This window comes from Hemiscyllium ocellatum, chromosome 4 (assembly GCF_020745735.1).
Source record: "Hemiscyllium ocellatum isolate sHemOce1 chromosome 4, sHemOce1.pat.X.cur, whole genome shotgun sequence".
In the NCBI taxonomy this organism is placed as follows: Eukaryota; Metazoa; Chordata; class Chondrichthyes; order Orectolobiformes; family Hemiscylliidae; genus Hemiscyllium; species Hemiscyllium ocellatum.
The window spans coordinates 47172540-47196804 of NC_083404.1; the positions used below are offsets into that span (position 1 = coordinate 47172540).

At 39.7% G+C, this 24265-nt stretch overlaps 1 protein-coding gene across 1 annotated transcript in view; it reads left to right on the forward strand.

Moving 5' to 3' along the window:
* Nucleotides 1–22466, forward strand: part of LOC132815367 (sal-like protein 3) — a 61538-nt gene extending 39072 nt beyond the window's left edge. The window contains exons 2-4 of the mRNA XM_060824245.1: nucleotides 3895–6828; nucleotides 7045–7385; nucleotides 22008–22466. Of these exons, the coding sequence (XP_060680228.1) occupies nucleotides 3895–6828; nucleotides 7045–7385; nucleotides 22008–22439 (3707 nt within the window). The 3' untranslated portion in view covers nucleotides 22440–22466. The remainder of the gene's footprint in view (nucleotides 1–3894; nucleotides 6829–7044; nucleotides 7386–22007) is intronic.
* Nucleotides 22467–24265: the final 1799 nt, after the last annotated feature.

A 24265-nucleotide genomic window follows, 5' to 3' on the forward strand; every position in this document is an offset into this window, starting at 1 on the left:
AAAGATTATTTTGTAGTTCCCATAACATTGATGAGGAGGGAAGTACTATGATTCCTGGGATTGTGTGGTTTTTATTGGAGGTTCATACTGAATTTTAGCAGTGCAGTTGTTCCACTGACTGACTTCTTGAAGAAGTGTAGAAATTTTCAGTCAATTGACTAATGTTAGAAGGCATTTGACGGCCTGAAAGCTGTGTTAACCACTGCCCCAATGTTAGCCACAGTTAAATTACTCAGAACTATTCAAGGTGGCTATCAATGTGAGGGATGTGGGTGTCGATGGTGTACTCTTGCAAGAAGACAAACAGACTTATTGTGTATTTTTCTAGAAAATTGAATAATCATAAGCAGAAATATTCCATAATTGAGAAAGAGACCATGAGGTTAGAGTTGGCTTTGCAATATCTCAACACTTATATTGGCAGTAATGTGTCTGAGTTGAGAATGTGTTGCTGGAAAAGCGCAGCAGGTAAGGCAGGATCCAAGGAGCAGGAGAATCGATGTTTCGCGCATGAGCCCTTCTTCAGGCTCATGCCCGAAACGTCGATTCTCCTGCTCCTTGAATGCTGCCTGACCTGCTGCCCTTTTCCAGCAACACATTTTTAGCTCTGATCTCCAGCATCTGCAGTCCTCACTTTCTCCTAGTAATGTGTCTGAGATAATTGTATATACTGATCATAACCCCTTGAAGTTTTCGGGAAAATTTAAGGATAAAAATTTCAGACTGTTAAGATGGAGTTTATTATTGCAGCCATTCAATTTGAAATGTGGCAGCATGAGAGAATGTAATTGCTGATGTTGTGACTTTGATGCAGAAAAAGAGAGAAGTTTGGTGTTGAGAAATATTAAATTGAAATGGACTATAGTAGCGAATGCTTGCATGCTTAGAGAAAATGTAAGGTATGTGCATTGTAGTGGATTAACAATGCAAGGCTGAAGGTTTTTAGAAATGAAGCCATTTTTGTATATTGATGATTCAGTTTTTAAAGGGAGAGGTGTGATTGTATTATGGCTTTAAGAGGTGTATTTCGTCCTGGTTTTTATTAGGATGAACGGTTGAGGCAAAGGTGCCAAGTGATTTCCCCAAATCCAATAAAATAAATTGCTTGTGAGGTCTTAGGTTTTTTTAAAAATGCTGGAACAATAGAAGTAGCCCTAATGGGTGGGATCAAGCTCCCCAGAACCAGGAATTTTAGTTTTAGCTTTCAGCACTGCTGGGGTCTTGAAGCTGGATGTGGAAGATCTTATTCCTCTCTCTGTTACAGCTAAAAGCTGGGGTTCTCTTCCTGCTGCTGGAATTGTATGTGAGACAATCTATTTTACTGAATTTGCCTTTATGAAGGATATGTTTATAGGATGTTACTATATTGGAACATATGGAGTCATAGAGATGTACAGTATGGAAACAGACCCTTCAGTCCAACTCGTCCATGCCGACCAGATATCCCAACCCAATCTAGTCCCACCTGCCAGCACCTGACCCATATCCCTCCAAACCCTTCCCATTCATATACCCATCCAGATGCCTTTTAAATATTGCAATCATACTAGCCTCCACCACTTCCTCTGGCAGCTCATTCCATAGGTATACCACCTTCTGAGTGAAAAAGTTGCCCCTTATATCTCTTTTATATCTTTCTCCTCTCACCCTAAACCCATGCCCTCCAGTTCTGGACTCCCCCACCCCAGGGAATAGACCTTGTCTATTTATCCTCTCCATGCCTGTCATGATTTTATAAACCTCCACAAGGTCACCCCTTAGCCTCCGTCGCTCCAGGAAAAAAACACCCCAGCTTATTCAACCTCTTCCTATAGCTCAAATCCTCCAACCCTGGCAACATCCTTGTAAATCTTTTCTGAACCCTTTCTAGATTCACGCCATCCTTCCGAAAGGAAGGAAACCAGAATTGCACATAATATTCCAAAAGTGGCCTAACCAATGTCCTGTACTGTTGCAACATGAAAAATTAGTTAGTAGCAGTAAATATATTTATTATTTTGTTAAGCATGTCGATAGTGTTACAGTTAAGCCAATTTGTCATAGAGTTGCATATCACGGAAACAGGCCCTTTGGTCCAACTCATCCATGCCAACTAGATATCCTAAATTAAGCTAGTTCCATTTGCCAGCATTTGGCTCATATCCCTCTAAATCCTTCCTATTCATGTACCATCCAGATACTTTTTTGCACCAGCCTCCACCAGTTTCTCTGGCAGCTCATTCCATACAGTCACCACCGTCTGTTTGAAAAGAGATGCCCCTTATTTCCCTTTTATATCATTGCCCTCTCAACTTAAGCACATGCCCTCTAGTTTTGGACTCCCCTACCCTGGGAAAAAGATCTTTGCCATTCACTGTTCTTTTGTTTTTATTTTGCCTGTATTTTAACTGCAGTGTAAAAATAAAGTGCGTATTGCATAATGTTGAGTGGTTTGACCATTCAAAATGAGTCTGGAATGCAGTGCCTTACACTTTACTGTAAAATAAGAAAAAGTTAGGGTCTAGGCTATTGTCTTAATATATTTTGAGGGGGCTTGATCTGGTCCATAACATATAAAGTAGCTGTATGTTCAATAACTTCATTTCAAAAAAAGGTAACTGACAAAGACTAGACATTAGTGACAGTGCATTGGTGTCTACTAGATGCATAATAAAGGTAATAAATGCTATCATAGACAGAACTGGTACTTCAGATCATCGTCCTTGTTAAGACGTACCATCGTATTCTGTTCGTTAAATTGTTGCTTGGCACACAGTGCTCAGTCTAGTCCAGAGAAGTGGCCACATACATACATATTTTGTTCATATCTAATTAGCAGGTTTTCTGCCACAATGCTGGCTCATAATTCACTAAGCGCCTTCTGGAGCCACAGGTAAATGTTGACGTCTGAGAGTGCTCTTGCAAAAAAATTACAGACATTGAACTTCTTTTTGAATAACCTTTAGTTTTAAGACACCTTCTCATATTTCATGAATGCCTTGCTAAGAACCACTGCAAACAAGGTATAAATGTATGAAGGTTTCATTGAAAAGTATTCCAGTGCCTAATGGTCTACATTTTGCCTTTCCTTTTATGACAGTATTAGTTCTTACTGTAGTTTATTTTGTTAGAATTGTCTTTTTGTAACATGTGGCCTTCTGTTCTCAAGGATTTAATGGATTTGAGATCATACGAATAACTTTTAATAAATACGACACAGTCTTTGTTTTTCTAGTAGGGTAGGGAATAATTTAGTTAAATCAGACAAAAGTTTAAAAGCTACTGTGGCCAAATTACTGCTTAAGGGTACATTGCTCTTCAGATTTTGAAAGAGGCTAAAGATATGGTCATTGATTTAGGACATTATATTGAGTAGCATTAAATCCATACTGTCTTGATGCTGTATAAAGATAATAAATCTGGTCAGTCCAAGACCACATTTGAGTAACAGAGGGCCAGTTTGTCCTGTCAGCTACTGATTTGAGCCTGAAAGGTTACAGATTAGTTTAGTGATGTCAAGTGAACTGGCAAAGGCTTCTCTAATTTTGCTGGAAATGAGGAACCTGATGGTAAAGGGGAATCCTAATGAGTCCATCAAAGGCTTGATTTGTACCCAACAGACAAGGCAGCTGTGAATTGTATGAAAATATTGGAAATCAATAGCTTCTATGGAATTTCATTAAGCAGCAGTATCCACAATTGATAGGGCCTCATAATTTGATGGATTGTGCAAAGAAAATGATTAGCTAGGTAGAAAGAGTGATAGAATACACACAGAGGGACCTGAGATGTGTTGAAGTGAGGTAATTTGTACAAAATAAAAAAATATTGATTTTACTTATGTGCAAAAACTTGAAATTGGAGGGAGGGATAGTCTTGCAAGTCATTGCTTGATGTGTCCTTTTGATTTCCTAGCAGCCCCAGGGGAAGGAGCAGATGATGCTGATAGTGGGAACGAAAGCAGAAGTGGAAGTGAGGAAACCCACATCTGTGAGAAATGCTGTGCAGAATTCTTCAAGTGGTCTGACTTCATGGAGCATCAGAAGAATTGCACTAAGAATCCACTAGTCTTAATTGTAAACGACGAGGACGCAGCACGCTCAGAAGACTTCCCTGAGCCTTCTCCTGCCAGTAGCCCAAGTGATCAAGGAGAGAGTGAAGCTGCTGAGGAGAGCACTCATTTGGAAGGAAATGACAGCTCGGAGGTAAAGAGTGCAGAACAAGACGAGCCAATGGAGGTGGATGCTTCCACTGACAAGGGTTACCAGAATCAAGGGACCTCAAGTACTGCTACGTCGCTACCTCAGATTCCTGAATCATCTTCCATGACAAATTATAATATGCCAAACACTAATGTGACTTTAGAGACTTTACAAAGTACGAAAGTGGCGGTAGCACAATTTTCACAAGATACCAGATCTAACAGTCCTAGTTCAAATAGTGGAGTATCCACCATTGCAATCCCAATGATTCTAGAACAGTTGATGGCTCTGCAACAGCAACAACTCCACCAGCTTCAACTGATTGAACAAATCCGAAACCAAGTAGCAATGATGAATCCACAAACTTTGCACCCTTTAAATCCATCAGCATCTTCCCAAGGTACATCTGTATCCACTGCTAGTCAGCATGTTTCATTCACCAATCATTCTTCTAACCAGCTGTCAGCTGTTATTTCAGCTTCGGGAACAGGACAGGCATCCAGTATCCACCCTTCTGCCTTTGATAGTTCACAGCAAATAGCACAGCCTGCCTCTGGAGCTAGCACTCCTGTTTTGCCCAGCAGTGTATCTCCCAGGTCAGAATCCACCATGCCTCCATCCACTACTGGAGTTTCATCTTCATTGACTCCAAGTTCTAGTTCAAATACAAGTAACACTTCCTCACAGTTACAGTATTCAACATCATCACTTGGCCATGGTAATCTCCTCAGCCCAGCTTCCAGCATGCCTAATCCACTGCTACCTCAGAACACATCAAGTAGTGTGATCTTCCAAAACCCACTGGTCAGCATTGCTGCAACTACTAATGCTCTAGATCCACTGGCTGCCCTTATGAAACATCGCAAAGGTAAACCACCCAATGTTTCTGTTTTTGATCCCAAAACAAGCTCAGAAGATCCATTTTTCAAGCATAAATGTAGGTTTTGTGCTAAGGTCTTTGGAAGTGACAGTGCATTACAGATTCACCTCCGTTCTCATACGGGAGAGAGACCATTTAAGTGTAATATTTGTGGAAATCGGTTTTCCACGAAAGGCAATCTCAAAGTTCACTTTCAGAGGCATAAAGAAAAGTACCCTCACATCCAGATGAATCCATATCCAGTCCCTGAATACCTTGATAATGTCCCAACTAGCACAGGCATTCCTTATGGAATGTCCTTACCACCAGAAAAGCCAGTGACAACATGGTTGGACACCAAACCTGTGCTGTCAACGTTACCAACTTCAGTTGGATTACAGTTGCCTCCAACTCTATCAAGTATTACCAGTCTGGCTGAGTCCCCAGCTGTGACTCCTTTAAACAGATCACCTCAAAGACCATCTCCTCCATCAAGTGAATGTGCGTCTTTATCACCAAACATGAACAAGAATGATTCTAGCATTCCAATAACTGCAGAATCTCCACAGTCAATTAATGGTGGCAATTTGGTTCCCATTGTGCAAGGTTTAAATGTACCTACTTCGAATTTCAAGCCAGCAGAGGGCTGCCCAAGTGGACAGTCAGTTGCCTCTGCTCCTTGCTCTACCACATCCTCTACTGCTGCGGACAATGGAGTGAACAGCATTCCTACAACTCTCCCAAGCCCTCTGCTGCCCATAATATCTGGTCAGTTTAAGGCAAAGTTCCCATTTGGCGGCCTATTAGACTCTATGCAAACATCTGAGACCTCAAAGTTGCAGCAGCTGGTGGAGAACATTGACAAAAAGATGACCGACCCCAACCAGTGCATTATCTGTCATCGCGTACTTAGTTGCCAGAGTGCTCTGAAGATGCATTACCGCACACACACAGGTGAGAGGCCATTTAAGTGCAAAATCTGTGGGCGCGCTTTTACTACCAAGGGCAACTTAAAGACACACTTCGGAGTCCACCGCGCAAAGCCACCTCTTCGAGTACAACACTCTTGCCCCATTTGCCAGAAGAAATTTACAAATGCCGTTGTTTTACAGCAGCACATTCGCATGCATATGGGTGGACAGATTCCAAATACGCCTTTGCCAGAGGGCTTTTCAGATAGCATGGACACTGACCTAGCCTGTGATGAAGTGAATGCTGAACTAATGAGCAACTATCCTGATGATGAGCTGATGGATGAAAATTCAATGGATGAGGAGGCGGAATTAAACATTACCACATCTGAGTCTTCAAAGCAATTGTTATGTTATTCTGGTTCATCACCAAACTCTCCTCCTTCAGTGATTTCTAGCATCACAGCACTGGAAAATCAAATGAAGATAATAGACTGTGCTTTGAGCACACAACAGCATTCCAGCATGAAATCTGTTGAAAATGGATCAATGGAAAGTGATCGCTTAACTAATGACTCCTCCTCCGCTGTGGGTGACTTAGAAAGTCAGAGTGCAGGTAGCCCAGCAATGTCTGAGTGTTCTTCTTCAATGCAGGTATTGTCACCGGTACACAGTAATGCTGACAGTCAAAGATCGAAGTCCCCAGGATTTGGCAACCAAGAAGAGCCACATGAGACATCAGTGAAATCAGAAAAAGCAGACAGTCCATCAACTCATCGGGAGAATGGAGGTGCACTAGATCTGACTGCCAACAACCTGGGTCGGCCGATCATCAAAGAAGAGGCTTTTAGTATGCTGTTCCCCAACCAAGAATGTGGTAAGTTGAAAAGTACTGTTTGTAGTATCTGTGGCAAACCGTTTGCTTGTAAAAGTGCATTGGAAATTCACTACCGCAGCCATACTAAAGAGCGTCCATTTCTTTGCACAATCTGCAATCGTGGTTGCTCCACTATGGGTAATTTAAAACAGCACTTACTGACGCACAAGATGAAAGAACTTCCTTCTCAGTTATTTGAACCCAACTCCACTCTAGGTCCCACCCAAAGTACTCCTAGCCTGGTCACCAGCACCGCACCAACCGTGGTCAAAATGGAAGTCAATGGTCACAGCAAGCCGATCTCCCTAGGTGATGGTACGCAGGTTCCAGTTGGTATACAGGCTCCATCTGCACCACAGACAGCTATGAGTCCAGGTATGACACCCATTCTGGCACCGCCACCTCGTCGGACACCCAAGCAGCATAACTGTCCATCCTGTGGGAAGACCTTTTCTTCTGCAAGTGCTCTTCAGATCCATGAGCGCACACACACTGGTGAAAAGCCATTTGGCTGCACAATCTGTGGCAGAGCTTTTACAACAAAAGGGAATCTTAAGGTAAGATCATTTTAATGTATAAATTAGTGATAAGAACTTATAGGCTACAACTCTTTAAATCATGAACCTGTTAAAGTAATGATTTAGAGGTGCCGGTGTTGGACTGGGGTGTACAAAGTTACAAATCACACAACACCAGGTTATAGTCCAATAGGTTCATTTGGAAGCACACTAGCTTTCAGAGTGCCGCTCCTTTATCAGTTGGTGGTCAATCACCTGATGAAGGAGCAGCGCTCTGAAAGCTCGTGTTTCCAAGTAAACCTGTTCGACTATAACCTAGTGTTGTGTGATTGTTAGCTCTGCTAAAGTAAAAATGATTCAAAATGTTAGCAACAGCAAATGTAATGCTTTAATGATTAAAAAGATGGCCTAATCACATATTGTTTATGTCTGCATTGAGGTTTGATTTTATACAGCGTGCTAATTAGGTCATATTTACAGTCAATGCACACACATACACATTTGCAATCCACTAACTATTACAAGTCAGGAAAACATTTGATAGATTGGAGAAATATTTAAAGTGATAAAGTGATAAAAAAAAGATAAATGTAACTTAATAATGCATTACGTATGGTGTTAAATATTATTTTAAAACTTAAAAAAGATACTGTGATCTTGACGACTAAAAGACCTTATTATTTTACACAATTCATTCTTATAACCCTACACATGGTACAACATCCCCTGTTTGATGCAATAAAGCTTATCTGCTTTTGTCATTTAATTTGTCACTGGAATATATCTGACCAGCATATACCTGTAGGAAATACCTCACTACAAAATCAGTAGGTGCAATGCAGTTGCCCCTTTAAAAAGGTTAGTTTAGATAAGTCATGAATTTTAGAAATTCATCATAACCACTGAAAGAATCTTGTCACTAGGTAGCTGCTTAAGCTAAATATTCTAAATTTTACACATTGCTGCAAGAAAGCTAGAGATTTCCAGACAAGTGTATAAAGCAAATTACAGTCCTTGCAGTTCATTCATTTGCAGATAGGTACCATATGTACAAAATATGATAAATAAAGAATTCAGCTATATATATATATATATATATATATATATGTATATTGTTCAAGCATTAGAATGTTCCATAATGGTTATGTGCAAACTTAACTCAAAATCCAGAGCTATAAGCTATCTGATAATATTACAATGATGTATATAGCTTTGGCTGAAAGCATGATTAAATATATAATGTACAATTTGAGCAATGTAGTTAATAGATTGAACACAAAATGACTTTCATTCTGCACTTTAAACTGTCTTTGCTGATATCCTATATAATTACTATAAAAATTATGATTATGGGCTTCAAGAACTGTTGATCTTAAAAAGCCATGTAATAATAAAATGGACAAAATTGATTTTCTTTTCCAACAAAACTTTAACTTCATTAAATTTATCATGTTGTTCCAGTGAATTAATACTAAATCTGTGAGATTGAATCTGAATGTGTGCATGCAATTTAGGATTACATTTAACATTGCTTCCTGTCTCAGGTGCAAAAGTCAAAATTCAACCTTCTGTTTTCTTAGTCCTTTATCTGAAACCACTATCTTTTGTGAAGTTAGTAGCTATAAGTTTACATGAGTTAAACTCTGAAAATCTCTTAGTTTATTAAAGCTGTATATTTCAGCATGTTACTACATGTATAGCTTATGTACAAATTTTAAAGATTGATATTGAATTGGACTGCAAATATATCATTTCTAAGGGCACTATAATAGTTCAATTCACCCAGGCTCCTCCAGCAGGAATTTTCAAACTCATAGTCTATATCATCAGAGGACAAGATCAGGATATGCATGGAATACCGTCACACGCAGGTTCCCCTCCAAGGCCACTCACCATGCCGACTTGGAACTATATCACTGTTCCTTCACTGTTGCTGTGTCAAAAACCTATCCATGAGGACCACAGTGGTTGAAGAAGGCATCTCCTCAGCACCTTCTCAAGGGCATTTAAGACTAGGCAACAAATGCTGGCCTAGCCTGCTTCCCCAGTTTATTCTTTTACCATGGGCTGAATTTTAGACTCCTCCACCCCCTCCAATTAAAGGGGGCAGTAGAAGCATCAACAACCCAATGGGAAGCTCATATCATGCAGGAAGCCGAATACCTTTCACTACATAACTGGTGTGGGGTTGTGTGGTGGGGGAGGATCCTCCTTTGCATTACCCCAATGCCTAAGAGAGGCTTCGCTAAAACCCACACAACAACCTCTCCACCCCCAGCTACAGATCACATTTTCATATTTCCTATTATATCTTATGCCCCCAGCCTCTCAAACCCAACCTCCCACCCAACCCTCATCTCCCTTTCCAAGCCCTAAGACAGCCTGACCCCCAATTAAATAATCAATTGCAACCCCAGCCACATTCCCTGTTGACTGACTGCAAAGATCTCTCTTGGAGACCGCCTATAGTCCCAGCAGAGGCTACCAGGTGCTGGCAGCACTTGGGGCCACTTGACCATTAATTTACATTGCCACAGGCATTATTTCCTTGGACAGACTCCTCACCTTTCTATGAATGGAAAAGGGTCTTGACAACCTGGAGAATCCAAGCCCATGGGTACATTCTGTGTTGGTCAATGTCAGATATGAATAAGTAAGCTGGAACAATAGAGGCATCAACAACCCAATGGGAAGCTCATATCATGCAGGAAGCCGAATATCTTACTATCTGATTTTTCCTGCCCACTTCGGTTTGATTCATGATGATGAGCTTTCCTGAAGCTCCTTTACAATTGGAACAATAGCTGATACAGTACCACCCATTTGAACTACCTCTGAGACCAATTTCAATCCTGACCCCACCATCCCTTTATCCCAACTGAGAACAAAGAGCATGGAGAGCCAATAGGGCTTCAAAATATGAATAATACAAAGGAAAATAAAAGCAGGATAATGTCATTTAGCCACTCAAGCTAGTCCACCATTCTAGATTACAGCTGATCATCTATCTCTCAGCTACATATTCTTGTGCTATCCCATTTCCCTTGATGTCATTAGAATCTAGAAATGTTATCATAGAGTCATACAGCATGGAAACAAACTCTCTGTCCAATTCATCTATTCTGCATTAACCTAATCCCTTTTGCCATCATTTGGCCAATATCTCTCTAGACCCTTCCTATTCATATACCCATCCAGATGCTTTTGAAATGTTGTAATTGTACCCGTCTCCACCACTTATTCTGGCAACTCATTCCATGCACGCACCACCATCTGCATGAAAAAGTTATCCCTGAGGTCATTTTAAAATCTTCCTCCCCCTATACTTATGCCCTCTAGTTTTAAACTCCCCCACCCTAGGAAAAGGACTTTGGCTATTCACCCCATCCATGCGGTGGCTCAGGGGCCCGGGTGTGATTCCAGCCTCGGGCAACTGTCTGTGTGGAGTGTGCACATTCTCCCCGTTTCTGTGTGAGTTTTCAGTGGGTGCTCTAGTTTCATCCCACAGTCCAAAGATGTACATGTTAGGTGAATTGACTATGCTAAATTACCCATAGTGTTCAGGGATGATAGGTTAGGTGCATTAGTCAGGGGTAAATGTAGAGGATTTGATCTGGCTGTGTTACTCTTCGGAGGATTGGTGTGAACTTGTTGGGCCGAAGGGCCTGTTTCCACACTGTAGGGATTCTGATTCTAAATGATTTTGTAAATTCCACAAGGTCATTCCTCAATCTCCGATGCTCCAGGGAAACAAAACCCAGCCTATTCAGCTTCTCCCTATAACTCAAACCCTCCAATCCCAGTAACATCCTTGTGAATCTTTTCTGAACTCTTTCAAGTTTAACAACATCTTCCCTAGAGAATGGCGACCAGAATTGTATGCAGTATACTAAAAGTGGCCTCACCAATGTCCTGTGCAATCACAACATGATTTCCGAATTCCTATACTCAGTGTTCTGATCAAAGAAGACAAGCATGACAAATGCCTTCTTCACCATCCTGTCTACCTGCAACTCCACCTTCAAGGAACTATGCACCTGCCCCCCTAGGTCTCTTTGTTAAGCAACACTTCCCAGGGCCCTACCTTTAAGTGCATAAGTCCTGGCCCTGGTTTGTCTTACTGTGTTGAATATACTCATGGACTGAGTTTCCACAGACCGCTGGGGTAGAGAATTCCAAAAGTCCAAAACTCTGAGTGAAGAACTTTCTTTTAATGGCTTGGGACATTCTGATGCTCTGCCCTGGGGTTCTAGGAAAACTTCCACACCCGAAAGCCCTCTCCCAGGAGAAGCATTGTTCCTGTATCAAATTGTGTGCATTGTCCTCACATTAGATATTTTGGGTTCACAAGATTGGGCGCAATTGTGGGCATAACTGTGACACCGGTCACCAGATGGCAAATCCAAAGGATTAGGTGTGACATTAATTTTACACCCCACCCCATATTACTCGGTGACTTTGATGGAGATTAAAACTGGGCAGATTTGAGACCATTGTTGTATCCAAACTATCAATTTGCCAACTGGTAGGATAGGTTTAAAATTACCACCAATTTGGCTGAGTTAAAATTAGTATCTCATTTGATTGCATGGGTGTCTCAACCCGCAAGTTATGGTAAAATTGCCCCAGTTGATTACAATTCTTGCAAAGCATTGCTTGCTAGTTTATTTGTAGTTGATGACATGCCTGTTTGAGGTCAAATAGGGGAGAAGGAGAAGACAGAAATCTGCAGCATAACTTATCATTATATTAATGCAACTTCCATGCTAATTCATCGTGTAAGGCCAGTAAATTCTGTTTTAGTTTTCAAATTTAATGTTTATGATTAACATTGAGATTTCTTTCCTCCAGAAATAACTTTGTATTGTTTTTCCTCAGTGGTTTGAGTCGGAAATTTGATTTTCTAATTAGTACTTGGTCCAAAATCATGACGCTTATTGATAACTGATGTTATCGCGTGGAAAAAAAATCATACAATATTGGAGATTGCAAAGAAATCAAATAGTTGATAGACATCTTTCTGAAGGGGTTAACTGAAATAGCAAGAAATTTCAAAAGGTGGAATGTACATTAGTTCATGTGCGCATTTTCTTTAACAAACTATAAGCATATTTGGAGGCTCACATTTGTTGTATGTTTAAATGGGTGATGGTGTGCAACATAGGACTAATTGTATGAGAGATTTCATTCAATCATAGGTGGATTTCATGGGCTACTCTCCCTGCTTTGAGCCTGAATGTATTGGAATGCCTGGGCAGTATTGCACATCAGGTAGGGAGAGAAGCAGTCAGGTTATATTACCACCTAATATCTTCCTTTAATCTCTGCACCCTGATGATACAGTGCTTCAGCACTTTTAACACAAATTTTGGCAACAAAAACAAATCTAACTAAATAGAAATTGTTCCTGGGTGAAGTAACTTGTAACTTTTTAAAACTTGTTCTTAAACTCAAGTGTTATACAATAGTAATGGTAATAATAAATTGTGTTTTTTTTCTCTTCCACTTTTCATGGTTGAGCCTGGAGAGTGTCCAGTCTATTTATTTTAGGGAATATCACAGTCTTCATTTGACATCTGCACATGCTGTACCCAACAGGAGTCACTGAATAATACAGGGAGCCCTACGATTGATTTTCTCCTGTCCCTAGACTATCTTGCTTGGGATCAGTTTTTGGATCTTCACAGCTTGGCTGAAGTCAATTGCCATTTTTTAAAGAATGCTCCCATTCTAAATAGAATGATTCCCTCCTCCACAAAACACCTCACTGTGGTCCAAAGCAGTTCCATGACTTCCTGTTCTTATTGTTTGAGCTATAGAATAAGATTTGTCGGATATTAATTACAGCAAAGAATTCAATATTTCAGGACAAACAGAGTATGATCTGCTAAATATGCACAGGTTCTTTTCACAGATCAGTTCGATTTAATAATTAGATCGGTGTTAATGTATTGTATTGTGTACACGTCTATGTCATTGTGAGTATCATAGAGTCTTAAAAGTTATGGATACCAACTCTAGTTGTAATGAATAAGTGAAAACTGACCTGTCAATTATTATTGCTCATTGTCAATCAAGTCAATGCAGATGACTGCAATGGATGAAACATTCCTGAAGCATATGTTCCCAAGACCAGTGAGAGGTCAGGATAGTAGGTAGTGGCCATTTGAAAGAGGCGAAAAAAGCAGGGAGCTCAGGAGTCTACTTTCAAACAGGCATTCAGAATGGGAGATATTGGGGATGATGATACTCTGAAGGAGTGCATCCCACTGAGGCTAGGAATACTGCAATGAGTAACTCACCTCCTGACTTCCCAAAGCCTGTTCACTTTCTACAAGGCACAAGTCAGGAGTGTGATGGAATACTCCCCACTTGTCTGGATGAGTGCAGCCCAACAACACTGAAGAAGCTTGACACCATCCAGGACAATGCAGCCCACTTGATTGACAGTACATCCACACGCATCCACTCCCTCCACCACAGAGACTCAGTAGCAGCAGTGTGTAGCACGTACAAGTTGTACTGCAGAAATTCACCAAAGTTCCACAGGCAGCACCTTGCAAACCCACATCCACTTCCATCTAGAAAGACAAGGGCAGGAGATATAACAGACCACTACCACTTTCAAGTTCCCCTCTAAGCCCCTCACCATCCTGACTTGAAAATATATTGGCGTTCCTTCACTGTTGCTCAATCAAAATCCTGGAATTCCCTTCCTAATGGCATTGTTGGTCAAACCAAAGCAGATGAACTGCAGCAGTTCAAGGCAGCAGCTCACCACCACCTTCTCAAGGGCAACTAGGGATGGACAATAAAAGCTGGCTAGCCAGTGATGCCCACAAAATGGATTTTTTGAAAAAACTAGGGCAATTAAATGCTATATTGGAGGGAACAGCAAAGTGTAGGAATGCAGTTGTTGGAGGAGTTTCCATTTTTAGTGGGGTGTAGACAGACTTCTATTAATACCTATCATCGAAGCCCTGCATGATGAGCTACCTCACTAGTGCTGGGGTAAGGGACATCACAGAGGGGATGCAGACTATTCTGTTGGGAGAGCAGAGTTAGTTAGACATTATGGTAAACATTGTTATCAATGACATATGACTTCAATTTCTGCTGTCTTTAGGCTCAGATTTTCTGGGGAGAAATGTGAAACCTGAAGATTGTATTCTTTTGTGCCGTGCTCTAGCTGGAGTAGAAATAGGAAAGTAGGGAAGATCAATATGTGGCTTGAAGCATGATGCAGGAGAGATGATTTTGGATTTTTGGAACATCAGGACCAGTTCTGATCTATTCACCTATTAAAAAGGATAGGATGCTCCTCAACGTGAATGACACTGATATAGTTGCAGGAAGGTTCATTAATGTGGTTAGGAAGAGTTTAAACAAAATTGATATGAGTGATGCACAGCCATTTAGAGAAGTAGAAAAGAAGAAAACAATGCATGAGATGGACAGTACCAGAGAAAGCAATGTGTGTTATGATAGTAGGAGGGGTCTATGAAGGATACCAACGAGTGCAAAGAGAGAATTATAGTGCATGTATCTAAATGCACAAAGCATGGTGAATAAAGTTAGGGGGCTAGAAGCATAAATAGTCTAAGAATATGCAGTCATGATAACAATAAGTATGACTTAAAATAATGAGAACAGAGTACTTCATGCACGATGATATGAAGTGTTCAGAAGAGATGAAAGAAGGGATAAAACAGGAAGTGGTAGTAATGATTAGGTAAATCATTGTAGTATTAGAAGGAGATGTTTCCACAACAGCCCAAGGACAGAGTGCATTTGATTAGATCTAAGAAGTAAAAGAGCTAGGATCATGCTACTGAGAATATTCTATAGGCCTCCAATAGAAAAGTGAGAGAGTCAGAGGAGCAAATCCTCAGGGAAATCACAGAGAACCATAAAATCTATCAAGTGGTAGGACTTTAAATACTTGCAATATCAATTAGAATGATACTTTACGTACAGGCTAGGTACATTCCAAAAAGAGCAAAAGGTGAGGGAGCCAAAACGGGAAGCCATGGATGATGAGAAAGAGATGATGATGAAATTTTTAAAAAGGAGGATTTTTGTGCATTTCTTATGTGAAAACTGTATAAAATATATTAGGTTGAGCAGAGATATGGAAAGAAAAAATTAGCAAACAGAGCGTATGAGAAAAAAATGGCAATTAACATAAAAGGAAGTCCAAAAATATTTTACCAGAGTGTAAATAGTAAGACAGTAGCAAGAAATGGAGAGTATTCTATTGGGAACAAAGAAGGTTATATATGCTTAAAGACATGAGGCAGGGCTAGTACCCGATGGGTTTTCAGTATTACTAAGGAAGAGAAATCTGAAAAGGTATCAGTAGAACCAGGGATAGTGGAAGCAGTAGAGTGTGTGGAAGTTAAAAATGAGGAGGTACTGGAAAAACTGGCAATACACAAGGTTGTTAAGTCACCTGGCCTAGATAGTTTGCATCCCGCTGCTCAAGGAAGTATGACTTTTCTTTTGATTCATTCACAGCATGTGAGCATTGCTGGCTGGGCCAGCATTTACTACTTATCACTAATTTTTAAGAGTCAACCGCATTGCTGTGGGTCTGGAGTCACATGTCGGCCAGACCAAGTAAGGATGGCAGCTTCCTTCCCTAAAGGACATTAGTGAACCAGATGGGATTTTCCTGAAATCAACAATGGCTTTAAGGTCACCATTAGGCTCTTAATTCCAAACTTTGTGTTTGTTGAATCCAAATTGCGCCAACTGCCATGGCAGGATTTGAACCCAGGTTCCCAGAATGTTGCCTGGGTCTCTGAACTAACAGCCTAGCGATAGTCCCCCTAGGCCATCATCTTCCCTTAAAGTGTGATAACAGTGGGCTTTGCTTAATTTTTCAAGAATCCCTATATATGGAGGAAGTGCCAAAGTATTGGAAAGAGGCAAATGTGGCATTCTTATTCAACAAAGGATCTAGAACAATTCTGACAACAATAGGCCAATTAGACATCGTGCGAGGTAACAATTTGGAATTCTTAATCAAGAAAAATAAAAATCAGTCGGCATTTTGACCAGTTTGAGTTAGTCAAGCAATGCTTGTGAAAGGCAAATCATGCTTGACTAATCTAATTGCTTTTTTTATTGAGTAACAGAGAAAGTTGATGAAGAAAGTGCAATGGATATTGTCTATGTAGATTTTACAAAAGCATTTGCCAAGGTACCACTTAAAAGGCTGGTTAACCAAATTGAGGTGTACAGATTAGGAAGGCAAGTATACATTTGGGATTAAACAAAACTTAAATTCAGAAAGCATGTGTCATGGTGCATGATTGGTTTTTCAGTCTGTGAGATGATAGATAGTAGTGTTTTCCAAGAGTCAGTGACCAGTTAATTTTACAGTGACTTGGATCTTGGATTAGAAAGTAAAAATTCAAAACTTGGTAATGATACAAACTTGGAGGAATGGCAAACAGTGAGTTGTAGGGAGGGTGGTAAGACTTGCCTGCAACAGGTCATAGGGCAAAATCTTCCACTGTCAAGTTGGCAGGAAAGATGATGGAATCATAGAATCCCTACAGTGTGGAAACAGGCCATTTGGCTCAACAAGTCCACATGGAACCTCCTGAGAGCATCCTACCCAAACCCATCCCCCTACCCTATGCCCTGTAACCCTGCATTTCCCATGGCTAATGCATGTAATCTACACATTGCTGGCCACTATGGGCAATTTAGAATGGCCAATCCACCTAACATGCACATCTTTGGACTGTGGGAGGAAACTGGAGCACCCGATGGAAACCCGGGTCCCTGGCACTGTGAGGGAGCAGTGAACCACTGCACTCCCATGCCACCAAGAAGGAGAAGATAATCAGACAGATAAGCGCTGAGGAGATACAAAACATCTTCCTGCCACCACAGGAATTAACTGAGTGGAAGGTCTTCACACCCTGCTATCAGTTGAGACCTTTGAGTGATCAATTAATGTGTCTTAAGGAATTGTTCATGCCAGCACTGTGATTAACTCTGTTCTTTACATGGAAGAATACCACTGCCTTCAAGAAGCAAATGGAGTGGCTTGCCTGCCTGGTTTAGTGGGGGAGGATGGGGGTGGGTGGTTTATCTGATCTAAACTGTAGGTGATGGGGAACAGAATGTGGGTCAGGGAAATGGCTACTGAAAGTTACACCAACCCTTACTTCTGACCTTCTAACCCTTAGCCTTTCCCCGTGAGTCTCTGATCTCCCTGAACTAAGTCTACTGCTCCTACAGTGTGAAGCAAGCCATTCAGCCCATCGAATCCACACCAGCCCTCCAAAGAGCATCCCCAGTACCCTATCCCTGTAACCCTGCATTTTCCATGGCTAATCCACTTAACATGCACATCTCCAGATATTATGGGCAATTTAGTATGGCCAATCCACCTAATCTGCACACGTTTAGACTGTGGGCGGAAACTGGAGCACCCAAAGGAAACCCATGTAAATGAGGAGAATGTGCAAACTCCACACAGACTGTCAACCAAGGGTGGAATCAGACTGGGGACCCTGGTGCTGTGAAGCAGCAGTGCTAACCACTGAGCCACGATGTTGCTGTGCTACCAATAACCTTGGCGTCTGAAGTGGTGCTGCATTGCATAGTGGCTGCTGGCCTTGGATTGACACTCAGCTTTAGTTGGGGCAGGATACCTATGTCCCTGGAAGTGATCTGGCAGTTACCTGATGGGCACAAGATCCAATGTACTTTCCTGTTTGCAGTGGAGGCACATGGCATCCTACCCATCTTTACACCCACCACTACATTTAGAAGAGAAAGCATTTAAATAGACATCAATAATGGACAGAAACGTGATAGATTGACTTTAATGCAGAAAAGTTTGAAAGGATACATTTTGGTGGAAAGAATGAGAGAAGCAACATGGACTTAATGCTATAATCCTAAAAGATATGCAGGAACATGGGGACCTAGGGGTGTGTGTTCATTGGTGAATGAAGATGGCAGGATATATTGAGAGTGGTTTTTAAAGCATTTGGGCTTCATAAATAGAGGCATTAAGTTCAAAAGCAGAGAAGCTTTGTTGAACGTATCTAAAGCTCTGGTTCGGCCCCAGCTAGAGCATTTTGTCCAGTTGTGGTCACCACACCTTAGGAATGATGTGAAAGTCTTTGAGAAGGTACAAAAGAGATTTAACAGCTTTCTTTCATGGAGGGGAGGATTTTAATTTCAAGATTAGGTTGGAAAGGCTGGTTTTACTTTCCTTGGAGCAAAGACAGATGTTACAAAGCCATAACAGGCTTTGATAAAGCAGACAAGAAAAAAAATCTTTGAATTATCTGAATGTACGAGGACTAAAAGACATTGATTTAAGAAATAACGTCAAGAGATACAGGGGAGATGAGGAAGAACTTTTGTATGCAGCAAGTACTGATGGCTTGCCCAAGAGGGAGGTGAACGTAAAACAATCAGTGGTTTTGAAAGGAAATTGGACAAGCATTGTCAGAAAGCAAACTTGCAAAGCTGCAGAGACTGAGCAGGGTGTTGGACTGACTTCATTGATCTTCCACAGCCAGAATGAACTCAATGGGCCAATTACCTCCTTTTGTACTGTCAATGTCTCAGTGACCCTGCATTTCATACTTTGAGCAACAAGGACATTTCTACTAGTTTTGGATAAATGCATGTAAAAGTCCTTTTAGTACCATGAAAGTGGATGTTCCAGTGCCCCGGATTACTGTCTTTTCAATTGGTATTATCAGAAAATGACTGAATAATGATTTCTTTCAGTGTTGTTTATTGGAACTTATTTAGCACCTAATGGCTGCTGCATTTACCGAACAAGCAGTCATGACACCAATTACATTGATTGCCAAATGCCTTTTAAAGGCTTCTGCCACCATAATTTTAGTTGGAAGTCCCTTCTGCAAAGAAAAAACAGGATTTCCTCTGAAGTTGCAAAGCCCCTGAGGAAATGTTTCACTTTGTGTCCGCATCACTTTGAGACATCTCTGAGCAATAAGATAAGACACATTGTACAGAAAAATCATTTTTTAAACTAGCCAACTATTAAATATATTTTGAAATTAGCAAAAAGTCTCCTAAATTGAGGATGCCCCTTTATTTTGACTCATTGATTTGCATCTCCATTGTTAACTTAGCAGGATGTTTGCCAAGTAACACTGTAAGAATTATTTATTTCCAACCCAACATCCTTCCCAATTTAAAAAGAAAATTTCCAAATGCAATCCTAGTTGTATAAATCCTGACAAAAGTTGTTTTCAAAAGCTTGTAGCTTTAAGCAAACTGAGAAAAAAAGACATCCTGAGACAATTGTCCTTACATGTTTCTCTTGCTGAGTTTAGGTGACAGTGATAGTTATTTTATTAACATAGTGTCTTGATAACAAACCTTCAGTTACCAAAGAAATACAGTGATTGACAAAAAAGAGTAAGTCTTATTTAAATCAAAACTTGCAAATACGCCAAATGGACTCGGACATAATTTTATTTCGGGAACATTGGCATTTTCTCAGATAAAATGTATTTTTCTCTGAACTAGTCTTGAATCCCACTTCAGTTCATGCGCTGAAATGTTTCATATGCAAAACAAGTTTAATATTCAGATGATTGAGCAGCAAAACTAAACTGATAAGTGCATTCTGACCTGCAAATTTCTTGCAAACCCTATTGCAACAGTTTAACTGTGAGTGACCATTGACAGTGTTCTTTTGTCACAACAATTATACTTGTGGCCCTAAAGCATAACCACTTGTGCAAGTGCACTGGAGAAACAAAAGTAACTTATTGTGCATTTTATCAAAGGATACTGTCATGAGAAAATGAAAAGGTAAGTGTTGGGAGACCATTTTCCCTCCGATTCTAAGCTGATTAAAAGATAGACCAGAGATCACAAAGTGCTGAAAATTTGAGTCACTGCATGTTGAATATGCTGACTTCAAAAAAACAGCTTATACTTTTAACGTGGTAAAACATCCCAAGCTAGTTCACAGGATCATTATTAAACATCATTTGATACAAAGCCACACAAAGCAATGTCAGCACAGGTGACCAAAAACTTGGTTGAAGAGGTAGGTTTCAAAGGAGGATAAAGAGGGAAAGAGCTTTGGGGAGGGCATTGCAGAGCTTGAGGCCAGGACAGCTGATAGCTTGACCGCGAGTCATGAAGAGCTAGAAACTGAGGATGCACAAGAAGCCAGAATTAAAGGAGTGCAGAAATACTGGAAGTTTGTCAGGCTAGTGCTTACGGAAATGGGGTGTAGTAGAATTAGAAAACAAGGCTGAGAATTTAAAACATTTCATGCCAACCTGTGCTGGGTGGTAAATTAGCAACATTTGACCCCAATTATTTAACCATGAGCACTACTATGAGATGTTTGGTTCTATAAAATTAAATATAATATATTCCTCATTAGCTATATGAGTCCCCTAATGCTTGATTTTACACTTACCTCCTGTATTTTATTGGTTTCTCTTTCAGTCCACAAAATGGTAGCCCCAAATGCTCCGAAAATCCATCTTTGACTCCTCTTCCTCATTGATTTTACAGACAAGTCATGAAAGTGAGCAAACAGTTGGCTGTCATAGTTGATTTTTTTTCCTTAATTCTTATTTAAGTTTGGAAATGCAAATCAAGAAACTTCAATAAAGATTTAACAATTGACATAGCCTGAGTTATATTTGTTTGCCAAGCCTAATATCCACTGCATAGGATTCCTTTGTAGACTTGGGGTCAACTTCCAAACATAGGTACTGATGATACATGCTGCTACCACTGCTGTACCACTCCCAAATGCTCCAACTTTGCTGTGTTGTCACATAACATTCAACATTCAATCCTGGAAGAACTCCAACTACATCAGGCTAAGTGTTAGAGCTACTGAAATAATTATTTTCAGTCTCCACCACAAAATAGGTATCTCTCTGACCAAGCTTATGATCCCGTCCCGTGACATTTCCTTCTTTGATTTTTCCCTCTTTTTTTTCCATATTGGCTTCTGTAAAGCACTCTGGAGTGCTTTGCAGAGTCAAAAGTCAAAGACTTTTAGTTGCTGTTGTTGAAATATCCAATAATCCAAATGAAACAGCATAAATAGTGAGGGAACGTAAAAATATTGTGTTAAAATATTTGAATGTTCAGATCATTTAACTTACAATGCTGTGATTAAGAGCCATAAAGTGCAATCATATTTTAAATATTCAGTTTGAAAACCTGATTTTGAATGTCATGAATATTAGATGCAATTATAACCACAGCTAAATTGAATTTGTGAATTTATATATAAAAATGGAAAATTGGAAATAAATTAAATAGAAAATGCTGGAAATGCCTGCTGGGTTGTTAAACGTCTGAAAGAAACAAACAACGTTTTGACAAAGTCCACACATCCAAAATGCTAATCTATCTTTCTGTTTCAGATGCTGATTGGTGCTTCTATGCATTTCCAGCATTTTATGCTTCTATTTCAGACTTGCATTTCGCAAACTTCACTGTTTCAAGATTTCCCTGCAGAATGAAATCCTTACAGGAAAATCTGTGCAGATGTTTGTAATAGTGGGTAATTTAAGAAATGTATTGCTTAAAACAAACTGTATTGTGTTTGAAATTATATTCCTTTTAACAGTGGATTTTTTTTTGTTACTGTTTTGTGTTTTTTGTTAGGTTCACATGGGAACCCATATGTGGAATAATGCTCCAGCAAGACGAGGGCGTCGTCTGTCAGTGGAGAACCCAATGGCTTTACTTGGTGGTGATGCTATGAAGTTCTCAGAGATCTTTCAAAAGGATTTGGCAGCTCGGGCAATGAATGTTGATGCAACATTCTGGAACCAGTACGCTGCTGCTATTACGAATGGTCTAGCTTTGAAAAATAACGAGATTTCTGTTATACAGAATGGAGGCATTCCTCAGCTTCCTGTTAGCTTGGGCAGCAGTGGTATCCCTGCTTTAACTAATGTGACCAGCGGAATGGACAGGGTTCGCACAGGCAGCAGTCCACCTGTAGCTGGGCTGGAGAAACCAAGCACAGAAGGAGGAGCAAATCGGCCTTTCGCTAGATTTATTGAAGATAACAAAGAAATTGGCATTAACTAAAACATGGCACTCTTAAATATAATTAACATATGGACCATTTTACTGTTGGAATCTTGTACTATATTATGTACAGTTTTTGGAGCATACCTTCAATAGTTGTTAAGAAACAATTTCAACTCCAAATACTCAGTTGTTGGTGTTTTCTTGCTCCTTTACTCATACCCAGAATCATGAAAGTTCCAAATTCTGGTTATGGTTTGAGTTGTCTTGCAAGATTTGCATGGTACTACTTGTTTCAATAGTAAAATTTTACAGAAAAGTACTTCAAAACTAAAAAGAAAATTGTACATTCATAAAATTAATAGACCCTTGATTACCGTGAACAGATGAACTGTTTGATGGATTGGAAACTGGGTGGGGCCATAGCTCTAATTTAGTTCCTTGATAACGATACTGTGAGTGGAATCGCTAAGGGCCTGGAAACCATAATCTGGTTGGAGTATGGCTGGACAAGTGTGCTAATTGTCTTCACATGAAGTAGAAACTTGAAATTATAATTTTGTTTTCCTTTTTAAGATGTCCTACTCTTTAAAAAGAGAAAAAGGTGATTTTTTTTGTGTCCCTGGAGATGTGTACTTTTAAAAAGAAATGTGCTTGTCTGTACTACTTATACTGTCAAAATTATGCGGGTCAGAAATAGTGTCCAACCCCACCCTCAATTTTGGTATTGGCAGAAATATATGCAAGATATATATATATATATATATATATATATCTACATGTTTTAAATTATAGCCAGATATGTAATGATATTTGAAAGTATCTTCTCTCACCTATTGGAAAAAACAAAACTTGTGGACTGGTCAAGTTTTCTTTCTTTCTCCGAATTGCAAATGAATGCCATTGCGACTTTTTGGTTGAAAATTTTAAACTGTTTTAAAGAAGCTGCTATTTCGCCCTTTTAGGTCAGATATGTACTTCCAGTGAGAGAGGGTAGGATTATGTTTGAAAAAGTGAAATCCTCCATCAAACAACCTTTAAAAAATTTAGACTGGGACTGAATCTAAATGTAATCACTTCCAATTTCACTTATGTAGAGAGAGCACACCCAATTTGTTATTTAAACTGTCGGAAATCAAATGTATACTGAAGTACATTTTAAAATTTAATCATGGAATATAGTATCTCAGTCCTCCCCACAAAGTTTAGCCTGTTTTATTTTAACTTTTGTGCTAAAATGTTATTTTCTTAGACCCATTGCAAACAAATGTGATGGTTCTTCCTTACCTATGCTGGCTGCTTCCATTTTAAAATTATTAATATATTTAATTGATCAACTGGTACACATTTGTTCTGGTCCAACCCAGTACTTAATATCTTATTAAATGGCATGTATTTTGACAGGTGGTAACAAGAGTCTATTTAGGACATTCTTGATGCCATGGAACTGCATATAGTTTTAAAACACGTATTTGCATCACATGATGTGTTTTTATTTTAAGATAAAAGCATCCACAATTGGATGACAACTGTTTTCAGCCCAGTTAATACTTAAGAAAAATCCTTTCTCTTCTACTGCAGCATAGATGTTAAATTAATTATTTCACACTGCTTAGCATCTACATTAAAATGGCACACACAGGAATGTATGCGAATGTGTTAATGGGTGTGTTAAAACTGTACAAAAGGAACTGAATCCACCAGAGTCCTATATTTTTGAGTTGGTTAAAAATTATTAACAGAACATTTTATTTTTCCCTTAAAATAGGTGACAACATGAAAACCTTTATTATTATTTTCTCCAATTAAAGTCCGCCTTTAAATGTTAAGATCGTGGAAAACATACCTTGGCAATCCTTGTTTTTTTATCCTGCTTGCTTTGTGTT